The following is a 24,953-nucleotide window of genomic DNA, read 5'->3' on the forward strand; positions in this document are numbered from 1 at the left end:
TGTTCAACCTTTATTATCAAAGAGGACCAGTGACATCATAAGTTCTAAATTGGATTTAAGTGAGGCAGAACTGAGCACTCTCCTCCAGTAGCATCAAAATCTAGTGGTAAGATACATGTCAGGACAACTGGAGATGGCCCAGGATGCAATTGGTGACCTTGGCCTTTCTGAGGCAACACCTGTTCGATGATTGAGGGCTAGGTAAGCATTGAAACCAAAAAATGATCTAATTAACTATTATAAAAATACCTATCTGGTCAAAATTTCTGACCAGAAAGAAAACATTAGCTATTTACATTCATATTAAGCTATCAAAACCTAATGGCTTATTCTCCAATTGCTAAATGGCCAAAGGATATGAACAGACAATTTTCAGACAAAGAAATTAAAACATTTCTAGTTATATGAAAAAAATGGTCTAAATCACTATAGATCAGAGAAATGCAAATTAATACAACTCTGACATGCCACTACATACCTCTTAGATTGACTATAAAATGACAGGAAAAGATAATGAGGAATGTTGGGGGGTATGTGAGAAAACTGGGACATTACTATATTGTTGGTGGAATTGTGAACTGATTCAACCATTCTACAGAGCAATATGTAACTATGCCCAAAGGGCTATCAAACTGTGCATACCCTTTGATCTAGCAGTGGGCCTGTATCTCAGAGATAAAAAAAAAATCATGTGCAAAAATGTTTGTAACAGTCCTTTTTGTGGTGGCAAGGAATTAGAACCTGAGTGAATGCCCAGTTGTAGAATCGCTGAATAAGTTATGGCATATGAATGTTATGGAATATATATACAAGACACGATCAACAGGATGATTTAAGAGAAGCCTGGAGAGGCTTAAATGAACTGATGCTAAATGAAATGAGTAGAACCAAGAGAACATTGTACAAGGCAACAACAAGACTATGTGATAATTAATTCTGATGGACATGACTCTTTTCAACAATGAGATGATTCAGGTCAATAGATTTGTGATGGAGAGAACCATCTGCACCCAAAGAGAGGACTGTGGGGACTGAGTGTGGACCACAATATGGCATTTTCACTTTTTTGTTGTTGTTTGCTTTTGTTTTCTTTTTTCATTTTTTTCCTTTTTGATCTGATTTTTCTTATGCATCATGATGAATGTGGAAATATATATGGAAGGATTGCACATGTTTAACATATATTGGATTATTTGCTGTCTAGGAGAGGAGGTGAAGGGAAGGGAGGGAGAAAAATTTGGAATGCAAGGTTTTGTGAAGGTAAATGTTGAAAATTATCTTTGTATATATTTTGAAAATAAAAAGCTATTTAAAAAAAACTTTAAAAAACCCAACATCTAATGGCTCTGGCTAGAGACTATCATTGGCTGTTCAGTGAAAGCCAAAATGATTTGGGTTTAAAGGTGAGAGTGAAAGAAAGAAGAGAGTATGAATGAAAGTTTGAAGCTTAACATCAAAACAAAACAAAAAAGACTAAGATCTTGGCAGCTTCTCCCATCATTTCCTGGTAAATAGAATGCCTTCAATTTTCCTCAATATCAGAAGCTGCCATCAGAATGGCAGAAGATAAGATGTATAGATAGACAGTATCACAGAAACAACCAAAATGAACTTGGACAAACTTAAGAGACAGTGAAGTACAATGGTCTATAGGTTCTCAGATTTGGACAAGACTGAGCAAGTAGTTCCCTATGAAACACAATGGGCTTTTTTTTGAAGTGAAAATGCTATGTTGTGACCCACACTCAGTTCCCACAGTCCTCTCTCTGGGTATAGATGGCTGTCTTCATCACAAGATCATTGGAACTGGCCTGAATCATCTCATTGTTGAAGAGCCACGTACATCAGAATTGATCATCATATATAATCTTGTTGCCCAAGGCAACAATGATCTCCTGGTTCTACTCACTTCACTTAGCATCAGTTCATGTAAGTCCCTCCAGGCCTCTCTGAAATCATCCTGCTGATCATTTCCTATGGAACAATAATATCCCATAACATTCATAATTTACTCAACCATTCTCCAATTGATGGGCATCCACTCAGTTTCTAGTTGCTAACCACTACAAAGAGGGTGCCACAAACATTTTTGCACATGTGGGTCCCTTTCCTTCCTTTATGATCTCTTTGGGATACAGGCCCAGTAGAAACATTGCTGGATCAAAGGGTATGCACAGTTTGATAGCCCTTTGGGCATAGTTCCAAACTGCTCTCCAGAATGGTTGAACCAGTTCACAACTCTACCAACAATGTATTAGTGTCCAGTTTTCCCACATCCCCAATATTCATCATTATCTTCTCTTGTCATCTTAGCCAGTCAACACAGTGGACTTTTTAAAAGCCTGTTTTCTCAGCTTTATTTCAAGAAATCATAAATGAAAAATTTCACAGGGCGAAAAAGTAAATCATCCCAGTTTTTTGGAAAAAAATAATGAATAAGAATTCATTTTTTGCAATGACTTATTTAACTTAAATTTAGAGGACTGGCCCAAAGGAAACCTGCCCAGAGATTGCAGTCATTGGTGCAGATATCTTATGGTCCTCATCTGTTAAATGAAAGAACTGGACTAGTTGATCTCAAATGTCCCTTAAAGCTCTTTCAGCCTGAAGATTTAAAGACATTAATATTCTTTTTAGCCTGTTCTATGAATCCTTTCAAGGCAGTTAAGGAAAAGAACTGTCAGTTTGTGTTCTTGCTCTGGCTTCATGCCCAACTGGGAATGATTCAGTTCAATAAACATTAAGTGTTGTTGTTGAGTTGTTTCAGTCATGTCCAACCTCTCCATGACCCCATTTGGGGTTTTCTTGGCAAAAATACCAGCCAGGTTTGCCATTTTCTTCTGCAGCTTATTTTGCAGACGAGGAAACTGAGGCAGACAGGGCTAAGTGACTTGTGCAGGGTCACATAGCTATGAGTGTCTGAAACCAAATCTGAACATAGGTCATCATGATTTCAGGTCTGGCACACTCCATTATACCATCTAGCCTATGGCAAATTCTAACACCAGGAGAAAGATAGTGTTCAGGTAAGAAGTCCTTGCCTTCATGGAGTTTGTATCATAGTTTGGCAGGGAAATAAAATAATGATAAAAATAATACATAAAAGTATCAAGTATAAACAAAATGGTAGATAAGATTGGGGAAGAGGTCATTCCTGAAGAGATCAGAAAAAGCCTCATTCCATTTGGACTTTAAAAGATGGGTAGGGATTTCAAGCTGATGGATTCCTCATGATCTCCAGTGCCATCACCAAATATAAAGGACAAAGTGTTGAAGGGGATGTTGAGAACTTATCAATCTCAGTGTTTTCTGACAGCAGCTACTAAAGTCCCAGAAATCTTTCCCTTGGAGAACTGGAAGGGAAAAAAAGTAAATAACTGCACTAATAATTAGGCTACCTGCTACCACTAGGCTCAGATGATTTGACATAAACTCCTCAAAGATGTCTGCCACTGAAAATGGAGATTCAATATCAGGAAAACAAAATAAGGAAAAAACCTATAAGATTGCATCATCCATTATTATGAATGCTATTCAGCTAGGAATAGGATACTCAATGGGTAACCTCACTTCCAAACTAGACCGAAAGGAAAGTGCCCAGTAAAGGGAACAATTTGACCCCAGCTCATCACTACCCAGACTTCAGATTTAAGACATATGCCCTAGGGGTAGCTAGACCGTGCAGTGGATAGAGCACCAGCCCTGAAGTCGGGGGGACCTGAGTTCAAATCTGGCCTCAGACAGTTAGCACATCCTAGTGGTGTGACCTTGGGCAAGTCATTTAACCCTGATTGCCTCAGGGGGAAAAAAAGACATATGCTCCAATAGCATTTCAATATTTCAGAGAACTTTTTAGTATCAAACCAAATGATTACTTGTACTCCATTTGCAGTAAGCCTTTAACAGAATTATCCAACCCTGGGACCTTGTTTTTGTAACTAGTGACGATGAGTTTCCATCAAAACAGTACAACATAAAGAAGCTGAATTCTTTCAGAAATTGTTGCCAGGTTACTACATGAATGTAAGGCAGAATACTTGGACTCTTTATCAAAGTTTCATGGACTCTACTGCATGTACTCAGGGGGCATTAACATCAGGATTCTGGTGATGAACATTTTGCCTCCTTCAATGAAAATGTACTTTATATATGACTTGAAAGATTCTGCCTACAAGCGATGAGCATCCAGAAGAGAAAAAAATTAAACCTTACATTCAAAGACTTGGATTTCTTGCAAGACATGCATGAAGGATTATATTTTAATACATAAAACATATAATGCATTGATGAAGACACTTCAGCAACACGGTCAGGTGTTAGAAAGTTTTGAAATAATAGACTATAGGGTTTTTTTTTTTTTGCTGGGAATCCATATATTGGACAGTTCAGTAAAAGAAAAAGAAGGAGAGAGCTCACAGAATGTACCTGATGCTAAGTGGCCTGAAATAATAGATCTATCCAAGGCCCAGGGAAATCTAAAGATTCTGTAATCATCAAGAGTACTAATACAATGGGAGGCATTCTAGCTACAGGAGAAAAGCTGCTTTTATATATGGGCATTATTGATAATCTGCAATCATATAGGTTAATGAAAAAGTTAGAACATTCCTGGAAAGCATTTATTTATAATGGGAATCCCATTTCAGTTCATAGACCAAATTTTTATGAAGATAGGTTTTTAAAGGTCCTAAAAGGGGGGGGGGGGGGGGTGAATTCCAGAATTAAAAAAAAATCCAAACTTTAAAGTCCTCACCTTCTAAGAGAATATATCATTTCATTGCTGCCTTAAAGGCTACATCACTGGAAATTATATCTTCTATGAGCCAGGAAGGGAAGGATGAAATGCGTGATTTGCTTACCAAAGGACAGCTATAGCAGCCTTGATGAAGAAGTACTGGATGCAAGCACTGACAAGACTTTGTGCCAAGCACTCGATCTCAGTTTGAAGCAGCTTCCTTTGTGACAATTTCTTCTCCATATATCAATGAGCAATACCCACACGATAGAACTACACTTTATTTAATAATAAAGGATGACTTTCAAATTCTACTTTCACATTAGAATACAATGCCATTTACTTGACTTCTGAGCAGAGCACAGGGAAATACAGGATGATAATGCCCTGGGTTGGAAGTCTGTTTATAAGAGAAAGTGAAAATCTATACACACAGCCAGAAGTGATCACAGTGACTGAAAATCCTGTTCTGCACTCCAGCAGTACGAGGCAGAACTTGGATCAACCTAGCCACACAAAGAGTAATGATTTATCTTTACCAATGAAAGATGTCAGGGGATCTTCAAACCATAGAAATGATAGCTCTGCTTACTTGGCAGAAATGATGTTTGCTGTTGCTTATTGAACTATGGAGAACTGCATAAACTATATTTAAGCTATTTTCTATATTGTTGCCAATCACTCTTTAGAACTTGGAAGTCATATGTTTTCTATTGGTTTTTGTATTTATTTCATTTGCATATATACAGTAATAATATGTAAGTCAAATATATAGTCTGAATATCTATTTTTAAAACTCATCAATATGAAATAATGAATAAAGTGTAAATTCTGCTCCTTTTCTCAAAGTTATAATCACATAATTTCATGTTTTGGGGAGTCTAAACTGATTTCATTCAAGGGTCAATGTAGCCTGTCTGCACTGACTTTATGGAGATTTGCTTCTATAAAGATATTTTCACTGTTGACTAGTGAAATGAAAGAGAGAAACATAACAGGGCCTTATGTTATACACGTATGTTGTCTTTGAAGTATTTGTGATTCAGGTAGTTGCCTGTTTAAAAAAATTATATAATTTATTTAGCAAATACTACTGTAAACTATAGTTTTATTGACAGAAATAAAAATATTTTGTAAAATACAAAATAAAATAAAGAATGGGTAGAAATTCAATAAGGGTGGGAAGAAAGGAGGAGAGAAGAAAGAGAAGAGATCATTTTGGATGTAGTACTTAAGTAAAGATACAGGGGTGGGACAGCCCAGGGACTATTTAAGGAATAATAAACAAATCCACTTTGACTGGAACATAAAAGTACATGAAGGGGCCTAATGCAAAATAAATCAAAAACTCAAGGTGGCAGCAGTTTATAAATGGCCTTGAATTCTAGGCTAAGGAGTAATTGGCTGGCTTAGCATTGTGGCACAACTTCATAAAAATTGCACTAAGAAACTTGCCTTCAATTTTGCTTCTGCTAAGATCTAGGAAATTCTTTAGAAGATTGGAATTTTCAAGGGAAAAAAAAGCCCTGTGTTATAAAAAGAACTTGGTCTTCTGTCCTTTGAAGTCATGGTTGTTTGCTGGCTGAAGTCTCTTCCTTCACAACCCTGTTTTTCCTATAGTTGCAAGACCTGAATTCTCGGAAGCAACAGTCCCATAGTATTTTGGACCTACTTCGAACCCAGAACATCCGGACTATCACCATCATGTCTATAATTCTGTGGTAAGTAAATGTGGTCTCCTCAGGACTACAAGAACAGCACTAGTGGCTGGATTATCACACTTTAAAATCCTGATTTCTTAGAAATGAAAAAGCAGATGGGGATCAATTCACTAATGTAAATTTAAAGTGATGTGAAGATATGAAAAACAGATACAACACTGTGTAAAGTCTTTTTGTCAAACAGCTATACCACCTATAATTTGGATGCTATTCTAGTTGATGCATATGTGACTCAGTATTGATATTACTTCATTGTCTGTGGTACCTTTTTAACAAAATGTAGCTTTCCTGATTCTCTTTTAATTAGGTCTATTTTTGCTTTTGCATTGTCTGAGATCAAAATTGCTATCTCTGCCTTTTTTACTTCAGAGGAAGTGTAGTAGATTTTGCTCCAGTCTCTTAATTTAATTCTGTGTATTTATGTTTTAAGTTATTCTTTTATAAACTATATATTACTGTTTATTTTCCTTCTTCCTATTCTCTTCTAGTTATTGTTATTCTTCTCTTTTTTTATTTTGTCCCTCCTCAAAAGTATGTTTTCCTTCTGACTACTGCCTCTTTTAATCCTTCCTCTTCTAATCACCCCTTGCCTTTCTCTTTTTCCATTTCCTTCCTACTTCCCTGTTGAGTAAGATGAATTTCTGTACCCAGTTTGTTCTGTACCCATGTATTGTGGGTGTATCTGTATCCTTCCCTCTTACACCAGTTCACATGAGAGTAAGGCTATTCACTACCTTCCTTTTCCTCTCCATTTTCTTGCATGATTCTTTTATGTAGGATAATTTTCACCTTTCTTCCTCTCCCTTTAATATTTTCCTAGTACATCATTTTTTTAATCTTTTTATTCTTTTTTTTGAGATCATTTCATTATAATAGACTCGTGGCCATGTCCTCTGTTTAAGTATACTCCTAACTACCCTAATAATGATAATGTTCTTAGGTATTACAAGCATCATCTTCCCACATAGAAATGTAAAAAGCTTTACCTTATTATGTTTCTTATATTCTTTCACTCATGTGATTTTATTGAATCTTATGTTTAAATGTGAGATTATATATTTAGCTCTGGTCTTCTCATCAAAAATGCTTGAAAGTCCTCTGTTTTATTAAATATCCATATTTCCCCCCTGTAGTCAGTTTTGGTGGGAATATTATCATTGATTGTAATCCTAGCTCTTTTGCCTTGTAGAATATCATATTTCAAACCTTCTATTCCTTTAACATGATAACTGCTAAATCTTGTATAATTCTGACTTTGGGTCTACAATATTTGAATAATTTCTTCCTGTCTGCTTTCAGTATTTTTTCCTTTACTTCAGATCTTTGGTTATGGGTTATAATATTCCTAGGAGTTTTTATTTTAGGATTTCTTTTAGGAAGTAGTTTGTGAAGTCATTCAATTTCTACGTTGCCCTCTGATTTTAAGATATCCAGACAATTTTCCTTTATAATTTTTTGAAATGTGTCTAGACTTTTTTTAAATCATGGCTTTCAGGTAGTTTATTAATTCTTAAATTATCCCTCCTCAATCAATTTTTCAGGTCAGTTATTTTTCCTATAAGATATTTAACATTTCTTTTATTTTTTCATTCTTTTAACTTTGTCTTATTGTTTCTTGATATCTCATGAATACATTAGCTTCCATCTCCCCAATTCTAACTTTTAAGTAGTTATTTTCTTCAATGAGCTTTTGTACCTCTTTTTCCATTTGACCAGTTTTAATTTTTAAATATTTATTTTCTTCAGTATTTTAAGGGGCTTCTTACCAAGCTGCTAATTCTCTTTTCATAATTTTCTTGCATCTGTCATTCCTTTTCCCAGTTTTTCTCTACCACTATTATTTGATTTTTTGAAATTATTTTTGCTCTTTTTAACATCACTTTCTGTAGCTTTTTCTAAGAATTCTTGTTGGGCTTGTTCTAATCCGCTTTTTTGCTTTTGAAGCTTTGTCTATAAATGTTTTCAAGTCAGTGTCTTCTTCTGAGTTTGAGTCTTAAGTTTTCCTGTCAACCATAGTAGCTTTTTATGGTCAGGTCCTTTTTTGTTATTGTTTGATCATTTTTTCAGCCTTCTCCTTAACTTTGGATTTTATATGGTGTTGGATTCTGCTTATCTTGGGGTGGCGGGATTGAGTTGAAATGACTGACCTGACCTTCTGTCTTTTATGTCCTTTTGAACTATTACAATAAGTGTGTGAGAGCCTTTAAGTTCTCAATGCTTTCAATCTGAAGAGTGACTCCTGCTACAGATAGATCTCCTGTGACAACACAACTGCTTCACTTTACCCTGGAATTGACCCAGAAGTTGTTGATTAGTTGTTGTCCTTCATTCTGGAAGAGGACCAAAATGACATGTTAGAGTCAAGTTAGTATGTCCAACTGTGGCTTATCAGAACAACATGAGCTTGGAATACTCTGCCACAGGTTGGACACAGATAGTCCCTATGATAGTATTTGGGGTGGATTCTCTAACTTGGTGCATCTTGCATTTTTTCTGAGCTAATTTAATCTTGCTTTGATCACCAAGCACAGTACCTTCTCTAATAAGGGCTTACCATGCTGGGTGGTGCTGTGCCAGTGTCTCCCATCTTATACAGTTAATTCTAAAGTTCTTAAGAGAGACCTTGAGAATATTCCTGTATTGTTTTTTCTGATCACCTTGTGACTGCTTTCTCTGGGTGAATTCTTCATAAAATAGGGGTTTTTTTGCACCAGTGGTGAGTCACTGCCAAAGCCAGTTGTTGCCATCACTATTGGTGCTGCACCATGCCAGTCCTCCCCCCACCCAGTGTCTTCTGACCTCTTCTTCTGGCATCCTAAGCTTCCCTGGTCTGGAAAAATAACTCACTGTGACTTTTAATTGGCTTTTTTGGCCAGAATTTGGTTTGGCAATTTTTTGAGGGGTTATTATAAAGGAATGTTGGAAGAGGCTTGGCAAAAATGCTGGATTCACTCTCTACAAAGCTCTTTAATCTTCATATTGGAAGATAAGAGCAGGAAAAGGGAAAATGGATCCCCCTAAGAACCAGAACTGAAGAAACAAAAATATAAATGAAGACAAGTAAGCAAAAGAAGCCCCATGTCACCCCAAATCCTGAGACAGCTCCCAGATTCTCTCAGTTTATGGATTCCAAAACAGGAGTCAAACTCAGCTCCACATGGGTAAATAATGGTTATGGGAGTACAGATGAAGCCCTACAAAAAAAACAATATCCCTTTCTCCAAGCCTTCTTGACTGCTTAAAGTAGTGGGTATGGAGGTGGAGGTTCCATATCCTGTGCATTGGTGGGGCCATTATCGCATATCTGGAAACAGTAACTACTTTGGAAGATGAAGACAGGATGGATTTTCCTCTCTGGGATGGTTTGGAAAGTATTCTCTGGAGGCAGGGGAATGAACAGGGCTGTTTCCTTAAGTCTCTTCTAGTCAGAAGGTTCAAGACCAAGAGGGTTTAAGAGCTCAAAGTCTGTCAACTTTTCTAAATCATTCTCTATAATACACAGGGCTGTAAACACAAAAATTATTAACAGAGACTAATAATAGTAATGATAAGGATGAACTATATTTTCAGGTCTTTATTAAATTTGTTGTTTAATCGCATCCAGCTCTTCCAACCCTTTTTGGGATTTTCTTGGCAAAGATACTGGAGTGGTTTGCCATTTAAGTTAATTACCCAGCATCACACAACTAGGAAATATCTGAGGCTGGATTTTAACTTAGGAAGATGAGTCTTCTTGGGTCCAGGCCTGATATTCTATCCACTCTGCCACCTATCTGCCCCTTATTATAGATAGATCCTTTCTTATTTATGGGATAATCTGTTTAGAAGTGACTAGGGGATAGGGGAAGAAAGATGTACTCAATCACATGGTCTTCAATGTTACTGACAAAACTCCTTATGACAAGACCAAGGAATTTTAGCAACTAAATGATCTTCAGCACTTTAAGTAAGAAGGGGGAAATGCTTTTGAAGATTTTCAAGCAAATCCTATATATCCAATTTGGGAAAAGTCACCCAAATGATGGAGTACCCCCTGCCTCTAAGGGAGAGGTATAATGGCTAGGGTGCTAGACTTGAAGTTCAAAACACAGATACCAATCCTGCCTCGGGGAGAGACAGACAGACAGACACTGAATCATGACGTGTGCTTTATGGAGCTACTCTAACAGAAAATCCAGGCATGTTATGTTAGAGATCGGGGGTGTTTGTGAGTCATTCATTTCTAAGGAATAGCATGGGTTTCTTAAATGCCAGTATCTCACACAAGATACAGCAAGGATCCCAGCTACACTGGGAATTTCCAAGCTACAGTGAATCACTCAGTGGTTCCCTACTTTTCACCGTGATTTCAGTTGTTCAAGGTATTAAAGAATACTTTTGAAAAAGAACATCTGTAAGGGTTTCAACATGCAAAACAACCCTAAAAGTTAGCCTCAGATCATACCTGCCACACCCTGACTCAGCATAGCCTCACTCCTAGAATATAAGTGCTGGCCCCTTGGTGCCATGGACTAAACACTTCCTGTATTCAGGGCTCAGCCTATAAATGGAAATATGATCTGGGGCCAATGAGGGTAGAATATTTCTTTCCAGTTAACCTTGGGGTCCATCAGGTCCCCTGAGACTTGGTGTGGGTGAGAGTGCATGTGTTGGAATGGAGGATATCATCCTCCATATAGAATATCAGGATTCAGAAGCCATGGACTTAATTAAAATAAATTAATTTTATTTTATATATTATATATAAATCTTATAGATATAAGATATAAATATATAATTATAAGTTAAATTAAAATAAAATGAACCTCCTAGTAAGATTCTCCATCTGAATGACAAGTTTATGAGTTACCTCCAATCTCTGTAAGGGAAAAAATGTATAAGTGATTGGAGTTTGGGGGGCACAAAAGAAATATTACAATTTAATATAGATTGAAATTGAGATCAGGATGATTATATATGAGAGAGGTTTCAAGGTAGGAATTTGGGAGTAGTGGCAGTGATCAGTGGCTGGTCCATTTTTTTGGAGGCTTTAATTCTAGTAAAGGCAAATCATTCTACAAATAATAACTGCCAGTTCTTTGAGTTTTTAAGAATATTTAACATAAATTCTCTGATTTGATCTTCACTCAATGAACATTTATTAAGCATCTACTATGTATGTACTAAGCACTGAGGACACAAATAAAGTCAAAATAGGGTCTCTGTTCTTAAGGAGCCCACATTGTAAAGGGAACTGGAGTGGGGGAAGAGGGAATGTGGAGAGGCAGGACAACATGTACAGAAATTATACACACACACACACATATATATATATGTATATATATATATATATATATATGATAAATAGGTAACCACTAACAAAGGAAAGGTACAACAATTAAGAGAGATCTGAAAAGGCTTCCTATAAAAGGTGAAATTGTGTCTGGACTTGAAGGAAATCAGAGATAATACCAGGAGGTAGAGATGAGGAGGGAGAGCCTTCCAAGCTTGGGGCCAAAGAGATGGAGGGTCTTGGATGTGGTACAACAAGGAGGTCAATTACTGGATCATGGAGTAAGGAGTAGGGCTGCTGGGGGTGAAGGGTAGGGGGTGGCCTAAAATTCTAAAAATTCAGAAAAAGAAAGGCCCTTCTCTTTAGAGAGCTGACTTTTGTCTGTTTTTCTCATCGGGTTTTTTTTCTTAATGACTGCAATCAGAGGGTCTAATCAGTACCTTTTTTCACTTTCATTTGATCTCATTCTGTAACCGATTCACTGTGTGATCTGGACTGGGTTGCTTTATTTCTCTGAGCCTCAGTTTCCTCAATTGGGAAATAGAAGGATTGAACTGAATCAATTCTGAGGTCACTTTCCAGCTCTGACCTGCCATGTTTCTGACATTAAGCTTTCATCAATTTTCAGTTCTTCCTTCAACATGGGTGTTTCTAGTTATTAAATTGTTTAATATTCATTATAAATCTGCCCTCATAAAAGTGCCCTTTGCACTTTCTTCTTAGTGGTCAGAGAGGGAATTCAGGATCACTCTTCCTCCATATGTCTAGTTTGTGGTTTTCTGAGATGAATGACAAAGTTCTTTTGTGTATTATATGCCCGGGGGGAGGTAGACTAATAAGCATATTGGAAATTATTCTTTTTTCTTTATCAGCCCTGGCAACAGTTCATTTCTGTATGAAATCATCTGAAGATGAAGCTGAAAGTTGCAGTGGTAATTATTCGTAGCTAGATGAATTTGCTTGTAGCTTCCTTCTCAGTAAATTTACTCAGGAAGTTTCCTCTACTTTTGCTTCTTGCAATAATTCAATCACAAAAGATTCCTTCAGAGGCTAGACAGTGTTAACTCATGTTGTGGAATGGGGTGAGAATTATCTCTCTAGCTTTGTTCTCCCCTTAACTATCACCATTTCTTAACAGGATGACAATATCAGTGGGCTACTTTGGCCTTTCACTTGACACTCCAAATTTACACGGGGATAGCTACGTGAACTGCTTCCTCTCTGCTGTGATCGAAGTCCCTGCATACATTATTGCTTGGCTGCTCTTACGGACCCTGCCCCGACGGTATTCCATGTCATCTGCCCTTTTTCTGGGCGGCAGTGTTCTTCTCTTCATACAACTAGTACCCCCAGGTGAGGGTCCTATAGGCCATGCTTTTTTTGTTTTCTTGGCACACTCCCATGCTAGCAAACCAAATGTCCATTCCTACTAGGTGATCTAACATTACTGGCTGAGGACCCTGGATATGCACTTCTCTATAAGACCAGGGTATTCTTTTAAACCAGCATTTAGAGAGGGATCTCCAGCTCCTTTAATTTTATCCCAGTCCTGAGCAGTTAAGAAATATGTCTGGCATTGTTTTCTCTCCAGAAGAGAAAAGAGCTATTCCTGTTCCATTTTTCCTACCATGAACCTATGCTTAATGAGCCCAATCACTGTTAAAACCCTTTTTTCTTACAGACATTGACACTGCCTTGATTGTGGCCAACACATCTGACTCTCGGGTGAGAAATATTTCTTGGTAGAAAGAAAGGAAAACTTGCAAAGCAGGAATTATTTCTTCCTATCCCTCTAACCATCCTGTTACCACAGGCAGGAACCAAATATCCCATGTCATATTCTTGTCCTGTCCTGTACTGAACTGCATCATTTCCCTGTCTTAAGGAGGCAAAAGCAACATAGGAATTGAGGGCAAACGCTGACACTAGGTATCCTTAGTGAATAGCCATTCCTAGTCCCATGTTCTTGGGACAGAGTCCTGAACTGAGCCAGGTCAGTGGTTGGGAAATCCAACTAAGAGATTACTTCTAACCTCTAAGAGGTCTTCATTTACCCAGGCCAAGGTATAGTGGACAGAAATAGCTTAATAGAGAAATATTACTTTATTGCTCACCAGCTCCAGTGTCCCCAGAATCTATCCAGAATCTTCTAGCAGAGCATTTATTATAGGGAAAGTGCTAAACTACATACAAGTGCTAATGTGAGGAGGCATCCTTAAAGAGTGTCAGGAGATTTTGACTCCTCCAAGATGGCACTGACATGTTACTGTTAGGTTATCTGACTGAAACTAGTTAAATAACCTAAGGGACATTGGGATGGGTCTGAAGAAATCAGTCTTGGGAAGTGCAGAATGGAGTAAATGAAGAATATGAACCCCCATCTGGGGAACAAACTCCACAGGCAGCTAAAAGTGAAGTAAATATGAATGGATGCAGCACGGGGCTCCATACTTTAGAAATAAATTCATCTTGAAATACTATATTTTATAGAGCAAAAGAGCTGGGGTTATGACTAAGGATAGCTTACTCAGCAAAGTTAAGTATAAACCTAAATGAAAAAAAAAAATGGAACATTTAACAAACTGAAACTTTCAAGTATTGATGACAAAAAGAGCAGAAATTAAGGGAAAAATTGGCATATGACATTCAGGAAAAATAAAAACACTAAGAAGGACTTATAAAGGTCTCAAGAAAATCAAATCATTTATTTCTTATATATGAAAATATCGGTCTTTAAATGACTATCGTTTTTATTTGTCATTATTAGTTTGAAAGAAAGGTTTGGGCTGCTCTGAATATGATGATGTGATTTAAAAAATGGAAATGGAAATAAAGCTGTGTAAGGAAAGATCAAAAGGAGCAATTATCTCCTATAAATGAGGCTAAAATAAAAAAAGGAAAAATTGACGCAGAGGGAGTTAATATTGGTGGAAGATGGGTAATACGGAAATCTTATTCTCATCAGGACTGGGTTAAAGAGGAAACAACATATATTTAAGAATAAAAGTCTTCTAACTTCAAAAAGAAATAGGAGGACAAGGGCATAGAGTAGGAGGAGAAAACAAGATTCTTGAAGGAAAGAGTAGGATAAGAAATAGGAAGGCAAAGTAGCAGATAGAAGTAAAGCAGAACAGTAAGAAGGGATAGGATTAGGGTGAGAAAGATAATGAAGAAAAATAGAAAGGAGGGATATATACAAGTAATTGTAGCTTAGAATGTGAATAGCATGAATTTGTCCATATAACAAAAATAATGGATTAAAAATCTGAATTTGACAATATGTTATTTTTAGGAAATGCTGTAAAAATGAGAAATACAAACATAAACTTCATGAATAGAATTATATTAAAAAGTTGAGGTAGTAATCGTGACTTCAGACAAAGATAAAGCATTTTAAAACAGATTTAATCAAAAGAGAATAATAGGGAGATTATACTCTGGGTCAATCATATTATTCAATATTGTTTTAAACTATTTAAAATAACTAGACAGTATAAAATATTTTGAGAGTATATCTGCCAAAACAGACATAGGAACTATACAAATATAAACACAAAACATTTTATCCAAATAAAGTCAGAACTAAATAATATTTATTGTTCATTGTTAAATAAAGCCAATATAACTTTTTAAAATAATAATTTTACTTAACTAATCTATTTATGTAATGACATCCCATTTAAATTACTAAGAAAACATCTTTCTAAGTTAGAAAAAACAAAAATACTTCATTTAGAAGAACAAAAGATTAAGAACTTCAAAGGAACCAGGGGAAAAAAGATGTAAAAGAAACAGATTCAGTAGTAAGGTGAAAGCATTTTTGAAGTATAAAATGGATCAATTAAAATTTTCCTGTATAAATAAAATCTATGCAGTCAAGAATAAAAGGAATATGGAAAAGGTGGGGAAAAAAACTTTCATAGTCTCTTAGAATGTGAATGGACTATAATATTGCTGTGGTATAGGAAATGATGAGTTGGTTGATTTAAAAAAAAACATAGGAAGCCTTAGACTTAGAAAAGAAGATGCTATCCACCTGCAGAGAAACAGATGACAAGTAGAAATAAGCATCATATGGTCTTACATATATATGTATATTAGTGTACATTAGTATATGTTTATAGATGTCTATGTGCATATTTACATATATGCATATACAGATATGTACAAATATATATAATGCCTTCTTTGGAGAGAGGAGAAAAACAAAGTAAAAAATGCACAGCAAAGAATAAAAGAAAAGCTGGACATTTAAAAAATAATGTATAGAATTTATTACATAGGTTTTCCTGAAAGGGAAATTTATTGCTTTATATTAAAACCTCTCGTGTTCTGCTGTGCAATGTTTTCTTATTTTGAATTTAAATTTAAGATAAGTTTAAAAACTTAAAAAAAAACAGAAAAGCATATTCACAGTGGGAATGTTTGGGGATCAGATTCAATAACTATCAATACATAGGACATTATAGAGCCAAATATAACAACCCTTAGGTTATAATAAAGTCAAAAATTTGGCTCTTGAAAGGACCTCATTAGTATTCTTTCCATATATAGGCTGAGGCTCTCCATTTCTTCGTGACACTATTCTGACAGTGGTCAGCACACATGTCCTAGGGTTTCCAAGTGGATTTCATACATGCACTAGACTGGAATCAGGACCTCGGGTACAACTCTCTCTCTACATTAGGAAGTTATACAAACTGACAAAGAAATGGAGAGGTCTTCATTGTATAAAGGGAAAATCTTGAAGCAAGAAGAAGTCAATCAGCATTTTAGAAGTGATCCAAGTGACGTGGCAGGCAGGATACTTGCTCCAAACCTCACTGAAGGATGGTCTTCCTGCCCCTACTCTCTCTCCCCAGATTTATACCTCTTATCAACTACCTTGGTGATGATCGGGAAGTTCGGGATTACCTGTGCATTTGCCATGGTGTACGTGTACACAGCTGAGCTCTATCCCACAGTGGTCAGGAACATGGGTGTGGGAGCCAGTTCCATGGCTTCTCGACTGGGCAGCATCTTGTCTCCTTATTTTGTTTATCTCGGTGAGTCACTATGGAACGTGTGCAATCTGGACAACAGGAATATAACAGTCATATTCCTAAGCTAACATGATAGAGTTTAGCACAAGATATGAACAAACTGTTGGCTTTAACATAGTCCTTGAATTCCCTATAAAGTTATTCTATGAAAAGCTAAGTTCAATAAAGAGTGAGGTGATCACTTAAATTCTGTTCAGAGTTAAAAGGTGATTTCCAAGGACCCTTCCAACTCTGAAAATGTATGATTCTACCACGTGGTGTCTCTGGGTGACCAAAAAGCATAATTCATGGGTTAGTGGCAAGAAGGTACCTGGGCTGATTGTAGGAATGGAACTTAACTTTTTCTTCTTTTTTTTAAAATAGTATTTTATTTTCCCCCAATTGAATATCAAGACAATTTGGGGGGAATCATTTTTACAAGATTTTTAGTTCCTCCTTCCCCTCCCCTCTTCCTAAAATTGTAGGCAATTTGATAGAGGTTATGCATGTGATCACTTGTAAAAAAAAAAAAAAAAACTCCATATTAGTCACAGTTGTGAAAGAAGAAACAAATCAAAAAGAAAAAAAGAGTAAAGTAAGTGAAAAAAGTATGCATCAATCTGCATTCAGAATCCATCACTTCTTTATCTGGATATGGATAGCATTTTCCTTCATGAGTTCTTTTTATTTGTCTTAGATCAATTGTCTGGGAACAATTGAATCAGTCATAGTTGATCATCACACAATGTTGCTGATATTATATATAATGTTTTCTTCCTAGTCCTGCTCATTTCACTTTGTATCAGTTTATACGAGTCTTTCCAGATTTTTCTGAAATCTGCCTGTGCATTTCTTATTGTACAATAGTGTTCTATAACATTTATATGTTAGTGCTTATTCAATCATTCCCCATTTAATAGTTGTCACCTTAATTTCCAATATTTTACCACCATGAAAAGGGCTGATATAAGTATTTTTCACATGTAAGTCCTTTTAGCTTTTTTATGATCTCTCTAGAATACAGAACTAGTAAAAAATATTGCTAGATCCAAAATGCATAGTTTGGTTGCTCTTTGGCTTAGGTTCCACATTGCTTTCCAGAATGACTGGATCAGTTCACAACTTCACCAACAGTGTATTAGTGTTCCAATTTTCCCACATCTTCTCCAATATTTATCATTTTCTTTTTTTGTAACATTAGCCAATCTGATAGGTATGAGGTGGTACCCCAGAGTTATTTTAATTTCTATTTAATCAAAAATAATTTAGAGCACTTCTTCATATGATTAGAGATAATTTTGATTTATTTATCTGAAACTGCTTATTAATATCCCTTGACCATTTATCAATTGGGGAATAGCTTGTATTCTTATAAATTTGACTCAGTTCTCTATATACTTGATAAGTGAGGCCTTTATCATAGATACTTGCTGTAAAGAGATCCTTAGTTTTCAAATGAGAAAATAACCAAGAAATATAAAAGCTCACATTTGGTTATTTATTATTTTTGCCTTAGCTACTTTCATCTTCTCCCATATAAATATATGTTTGAGATCCTGAGAATAAAGGAGCTATATAAAAATCCCCATATTTATTAGGTTCATAGAGTTATTAAAGGCCCAAGCCAGAATTGAGACTCCTCTTTTCTGACTTCAAATTAAATGCTTTCACCACTTGGTTTCTTTTCTTAATTTGATGATCTTGTGGCCAGTCTTGGCTTTGTAGTAGAGAATTATTCCTCAGCCAGAGGTAGCCAATTTACCCAGCTGTGATCTCTGTCTTTGGATCTGGGGTATTCTGCCCTTGAGCATTTGCAGTCCTTCATGCACAAGCCAGGTGGTTCCAACAAGCAGAAACTTGCCTCACATAGCATAAAAATACATAGACAGGCTGTAGATCGGTGGGGCTCGTCTAGTAATGTTATTTCTATCAGCTGATGCACTAGTGGCTTTGGAAGTATGACACTGGGAAACATACAGTAACAATACCAAGTGTACTGGCCCTCAAGAGCATCCTTGATTAGCTGCAGTCATATAGATGCCCAAGAGGCTATGGTCCTCAGCCCATTGGCCTTTGCTTCCGGTAAGTCACAGCAATGCTGAACCGATAGGCAAATCTGTTCTGAACTTTGTGTTGTGGGAGCTGGTGGGAGGAAGCAAGGATGGGATAGGGAAGGGGAGATGGGAAGCATAGAGGCTTGAAAGACTCCCTCAGTAAGTACCAGAGCCAAATGACAAGCATATAGCATGGCACAGTCCCAGTGTAATTACCCAGATCTTCTGTGTCTTAGGTGCCTATGACCGATTCCTGCCTTACATCCTCATGGGGAGTCTGACCGTCCTGACAGCCATCCTTACCTTGTTCCTCCCAGAGAGCTTCGGGATCCCTCTCCCAGATACCATTGATCAGATGCTGAGGGTCAAAGGGTAAGGAAATCTCTGAGATCCTGTCTATCTCATTTCTTCTTGATTCAATCAACCTTCACAGTTAGCATTCTCCCCGGCTAGTCCATTCGGATACCACAGAACTCTGTGGATTTTTATGTAGTGTAACAGGAATAGTTTATTTCCTTGGAGTAGTCCACAATAAAGATAGAAAAGCCCAAAAAAACTTTCCATGCAATGCTTACTAGGGAAAGTGGGTCCAGTGATCTTGCTATCAGTTAGTAAATGTTTATTAAGCACCTACTATGTTCAGTGGCAGGCACTGAACTAAACATTGGGGATACCAGTCTCTCTTCTCAACGGTGCTCAGAGATAATTCAGGCCAGTTCCAATGATCTTGTGATGAAGAGAGCCATCTACACCCAGAGAGAGGATTGTGGGAACTGACTATGGATCACAACATAGCATTTTTACTCTTTCTGTTGTTGTTTGCTTGAATTTTATTTTCTTTCTCTTTTTTTCCTTTTTGATCTGATTTTTCTTGTGCAGCAAGATAATTATGTAAATATGTATGCCTATATTGGATTTAATATATTTTTACCATGTTTAACATATATTGGATTACTTGCCATTTAGGAGAGGGTATGGAGGAAGGGGGGAAATTTGAAACACAAGGTTTTGCAAGGGTCAGTATTGAAAAATTATCCATGCATATGTTTTGAAAATAAAAGGCTTTAATAAAAAAAAAAAACAGTTAAAAACAAAAGATGCTCAGAATCCAATGGAGGAGACAACATGCAAATACCTCTATACAAACTCTGTGGATGTGTGGATGTGTTTGTACACACTCATAGCTACACACAAGATAAACGAGATAATTAACAGAAGGAAAGCATAGAATTAAGGGGGATCAGGAAAAGTTTCCTGTAGAAGGTGGAATTTTATCTGGTTCTTAAAGAAAGCCAGAAGGTGAATATGAGGATAGAGAGCATTCCAGGTATGAAAGATGGCCAGTGAAATAGCATAGAAATATTTTCTGAGTGGAATAGAGATGTAGGGAGGGGGGAGAGGTGAGGGAATAATTTAGTCTCTGGTATATTAAAACACTACAGGTACATGTTATCTGATCCTGCCCAACATCATCTCTATACCTATCATCTCCACAGAAACGAGAGGTTTAGTCCATTGCAGACAATGGGAAGAACAATCATAAGAGACATATAGGATATGGTTTTTCTTTTTTTCCTTAGTGAAATTCTACTCTTTTAAATATAAATATTTATATTTATAAATATATACATTATGCATAAATATATATGTATTTATTTACATAAATAAATATTTTCTAATATGATGTTAAATGCTATGCTATGATTGAAATAGATAATATCTCTGATAGAGGCTGGCTTTCTACATTTCTTACTAAATTTCATTTACCACTTTTCTTACAGAATAAAATACCGACACACTCACAGCAGCAACAGCACTGACACAAGGATATTAAAAGAAGAAGAGAGACTCACAGTCCTTAAAACCACAGCCTTTTAGTGAAGCCTGTATTTAGTAAGAAACTGCAGAAAACTTTTCTATGAGGGCTTATGAGAACACTGAATGTCCTGGGTGTTAAATATCCTGGTATTTATGACATTGAACCCATTCCTCCCTTGTTAAGTTGGCACATAGACACTGTCCTTAGAGAAATCAAGACCCAGGTTGCTTTCAATATCAAAATGGATTTGGCTCCTCTCAATAAGTACTAGAATTAATAGCATTTGAAGTGGATCTGGGGGTGATGTACTAAATTTACAGAGTAAATTTGAGATTTTCTGGAAAAAAAGGGCACAAATAAAATTAAATATTTATTTTTCTTCCTTTCTTCATTTGCTGAGGGATGCTAACTTCACTTGTCTTGTTTTCTTGTGTTCCCAAGGAATACTTAACCAGACTTATTTCCCAAGGGCTAAAGAAAGTACAGAGACTGAGAAAATTTGAATGTTAGAGTGGAAATGGATTTTATTATATAGAATGGCAACATCCTTGCAGCAGTTTACCAGCAGAATTTCTCTGATTACTCAGTACAGTTAGTGGGGTGATCAAATTAGGACTGAACTTATCCAGACCCACATAAAATAAAACATCACAACTCTGCACTTTTTCCCCCTTGTTAAATATGTGAAACCTTTAATGTTGCTCCAAGAACATTGGTTGTAGTTATGGTTGTTATTGTTTTTTGTTTGAAGTAGTTTCAAGAGAACACAGAATATGTTGGGGAGGTTAGGGAGAGAAAAATAGGTTAATATCTGTTTTCTCAAAGTCTTGAAATTTTTCTTGCAGAGTATAGAGAGGACAACTTTTTCTTTAAATCATTTGCCCTTCAAATTATACTTGGAAAGGGGGGCTAACTAGTCTCTAAATTTCTTCCATCTATGCCCAGCTACAAATAAACTGGATGTGAGTAAATATTTGCTAGAAGCCAATACTACTAGCACTTGTATAGATGCCAAAAGTGACGACATGGGGTGCTTTCCTTTTCTGATCTCTTATCATAGAAAAAATGACTAAGACTGTGAATATGATTCGAGTTTCTCCTATTAGATTGTGGGTGTGAGTATAATTACCCATCCAAGTAACAGAGGTACTTACTTAAGTCATATGACAACCATAGTTGAAACTTATTGGGGGGTAAGATGGTAGAAGGGGGGTAATAAGCTTTCTATTTGTCTTCTTTTTTCCCCTTGATTCTATTGTCATGGTACATACTACTAAAACATATTCTTCCCCTGGTCAAAAATGCATTTTTGTGAAAACTACTGTGATATCTTAGGGATATAAGAAACTTTAATAAACATTTTTTAAAATAAGTGTTAGCTGTCTTCAATTTTTACTTCTGTTATCTCTCTACTACTTTATTTACCTAAGTGATAAAATATTTTATCATCATCCACTCTATCTTCCAAATGATTTTGTATGAATTCAACCTGGCTGATTCAATGGCCAAGGTAAATGGAATAGATCTCCTTGTGAGTCAAACGAATTCATCATCCATAAATTAATGCCCCAACCCCCCAGCAATTCTGGTTATACAACCCAAACTTCTCTCACAGACTGACCTCTCCATAACCAGCCCACCCATGTGTCCTCCCAACCCTAAACTGACTTAAATATGTAGCCTAGTAGCCACACAGCAGAACTTGGTTAGAGAGAGGGCTGAAGTTAGTGTCACCCATTGTCCTTGCTGGAGAAATCACTCAAAGGGCATCCTACCCATAAGATAAAGTATAAATTCCTGAGCCAATTACCTAAAGGTGTCCACAAACTGACTTCCATCTACTTTTTTAACTTTAGTAATATTGATCCTCTTCATATATAACACTGTTGTATACCACCAAAATGGAATACTAGCTGTTACCCCTTCCTGCTCACTCTTCTATGTATTTACTTAAACTATCCTCTATCTCAAAGTGATGGCTGCTCTTCACTTTAAGATCTCAAATTGTATTATAAAATAGTAACCATCAAAATAATTTGGTACTGGCTAAAAATAGAAAAGTAGTTCAATGGAATAGACAAAGTAAGGAAAAATAAGAAAACTGAATTAAACAACTTCATGATTAATAAACCAATATAAATTACTCAGGGAAAACCTTCCTATGTGACAAGAACTACTAAAACAAATAAAAAACCTTAGCAGAAATTAAGTTTAGATCAACATCTTATCCCATATACCATAATAAACTCAAAATGACATCTAAATATTAAAAGAGTCATTTTCTGATGGACAGAAGGAAATTTTTTAAAAGTAAAGCATTTATTAAACACCTGTGTTTCAGGAACTGTGCTAAATGCTTTTCAAATATTATTTAGTGGGCAGCTATTTGGTGCAGTGGATAGAGTACCAGCCCTGAAGTCAGGAGGACCTGAGTTCAAATCTGGCCTCAGACACTTAATGCTTCCTAGTTTAAAAAAAAAAAGTTATTTAGTCCTCATAGCTACCCTAGAAAGTAGGTATTATCATTACTTCCATGTTACAGTTGAGGAAATTAAGACAGCCTGAGGTTCATTAATTCATCTAAAGTCATACAGCTATTAACTTAAGTGTCTGAGGCCAGATCTTAATGTCTGCAGGGTTACCTATCTAGAAAGTGGTTAAGGGCCAAGACTAGGGCAGTCCTCAAAAGAATCAAAAACTATTAACAACCATATTAAAGATTGTTCCAAACGACTAATAAGAGCACAGAAATAACTGAGTTTTCACCTTACACCAACAATCAAATTGGTAAAGATAACAAATGATGGAAAAAGTGTTGAAGGAACCATGGGAAAAGACACACATAGATTATTAGTGGAGCTATAAATTGGTTAGATCCTATTGGAAAACAATTTGCAATCTAAATTAATGACTAAAATGTCCATATACTTTAACCTAGAGAGTCTACAACTAAGAATATATGCCAAGCATATATTGTCAAAGACAAAAAGAAATATCTACAATCATTTTTTTTTGGTGGTGGCAAAGAATTGGGAACAAAATAGATTCATGAGGAAAGGATTAAACAAATTGGTTCATGAATGCTATAAGTACTGATTAATATAAAGAATTCAAGGAAGCATGGGAAGTCTAATATGAATTAATACGTGAAGCAGAATCATAAAACAATATTCACAATGATTACAAATATGTAAGTGGAAAGAGTTATATAACATATAATGACCAAGCATGGACCCAAAGGATAACTGAAAAAATGCAATATATTTATGTAGGTACTTGACCAAAACAGGGGACCAAATACTTTTCCCAGTCCTCAATAACTCTCAAAAAAATTCACAAAGAATAATTATATATTTTGTGACATACTGACAGATGAATTAAGGGAACAAAAAAGTGAGTTTCCATATGGTAAAATTCTTTTGAATTAATATCAGAATGAAAAACCGCTGCTCCCTCGGCACCCCTACTCTACCACACTCCATGCTCTTATTATTAGACACACACGAACCTGATCCATATGTTGTGGATGGGCCCATGTTAGAATCCCCTGCAGCTGCATTAGTACACCTTCCCTGCCAGCCTCCCATTCCTGCATGTAACTGATCAGCACAAGGCATACTGCCTTCTACCTAAAAGAATTCCCTAGGTTAGAGATTTCAAAAACTTAAGAAACTATTCCAACCTTCCCAGAACCCTGAAATAAGTGATACTTTTTCAGCCAAGACGGAGAAGGAAAGGACAAGAGTTAAGAGAGAAAGCAGGATGGAGGAATAGCATAAAAAAACTGTACTAGATCTGAAGAAAAGAAGAATGAAACTCAATAATTGAGGTCAATCTGATGCTCTCAGAGGCTAGTGGGGAGAACCAAGACCAATGACATTTAAATCCTCTAACAAGGTAGACCACAATTTATGCCCATAAACAAAAGAGGAATCATAAAGTAATGGTGACATATCCTGTAAAAAGAGAAAAAGTTGAAATATCAAAAATTTCTAGAAGAAGAAAGTTCAATTAAAAATCCAGAACACAAACAGGTAAGTCAACAAAGAATTCTAAAACAAGGGGAAATGGTAAGTAAATTATAATTAGAAATTACAAAGAAATTACAAAGCTCTCAACAAATAGAGAAGGAATCAATGTCCAATGAAATACAGACTCCCAACTTGGGATTTGTTGAATCCCAAGAGAGCTTGGATAGCAATTCCAAAATGTCCTAAAAGAGAAAAAAAAAATGAATAAGAGAAGAAGTTATGTTTCTTCTTACCCAACCCTTCTGCAGAGATGAGAGGTCTACAAGAACTTCACTTTGCACATATTTTTATACTCTTTCA

The 24,953-nt window shown here is 36.1% G+C and overlaps 1 protein-coding gene and 1 pseudogene across 3 annotated transcripts in view; both read left to right on the forward strand.

Annotated features, from left to right (window-relative positions):
- The window catches only part of LOC100914422 (solute carrier family 22 member 5), a 70,834-nt gene extending 46,119 nt beyond the window's left edge, over nt 1-24,715 (forward strand). The window contains exons 6-10 of one of the 3 annotated variants that reach the window (XM_031953101.1): nt 6,356-6,456; nt 12,867-13,081; nt 16,591-16,773; nt 19,040-19,175; nt 24,646-24,715. In XM_031953101.1, coding sequence (XP_031808961.1) covers nt 6,356-6,456; nt 12,867-13,081; nt 16,591-16,773; nt 19,040-19,175; nt 24,646-24,700 — 690 coding nt within the window. In that variant the 3' untranslated portion in view covers nt 24,701-24,715. Of the gene's footprint in view, nt 1-6,355; nt 6,457-12,866; nt 13,082-13,409; nt 14,185-16,590; nt 16,774-19,039; nt 19,176-20,584; nt 21,014-24,645 lie in introns of those variants that run through there. The other 2 variants (XM_023503864.2, XM_031953100.1) reach the window with 2 other exon arrangements.
- On the forward strand, nt 2,884-6,198 carry LOC111720842 (annotated as a pseudogene).
- Nucleotides 24,716-24,953: the final 238 nt, after the last annotated feature.

This window comes from Sarcophilus harrisii, chromosome 2 (assembly GCF_902635505.1).
Source record: "Sarcophilus harrisii chromosome 2, mSarHar1.11, whole genome shotgun sequence".
NCBI lineage: Eukaryota > Metazoa > Chordata > Mammalia > Dasyuromorphia > Dasyuridae > Sarcophilus > Sarcophilus harrisii.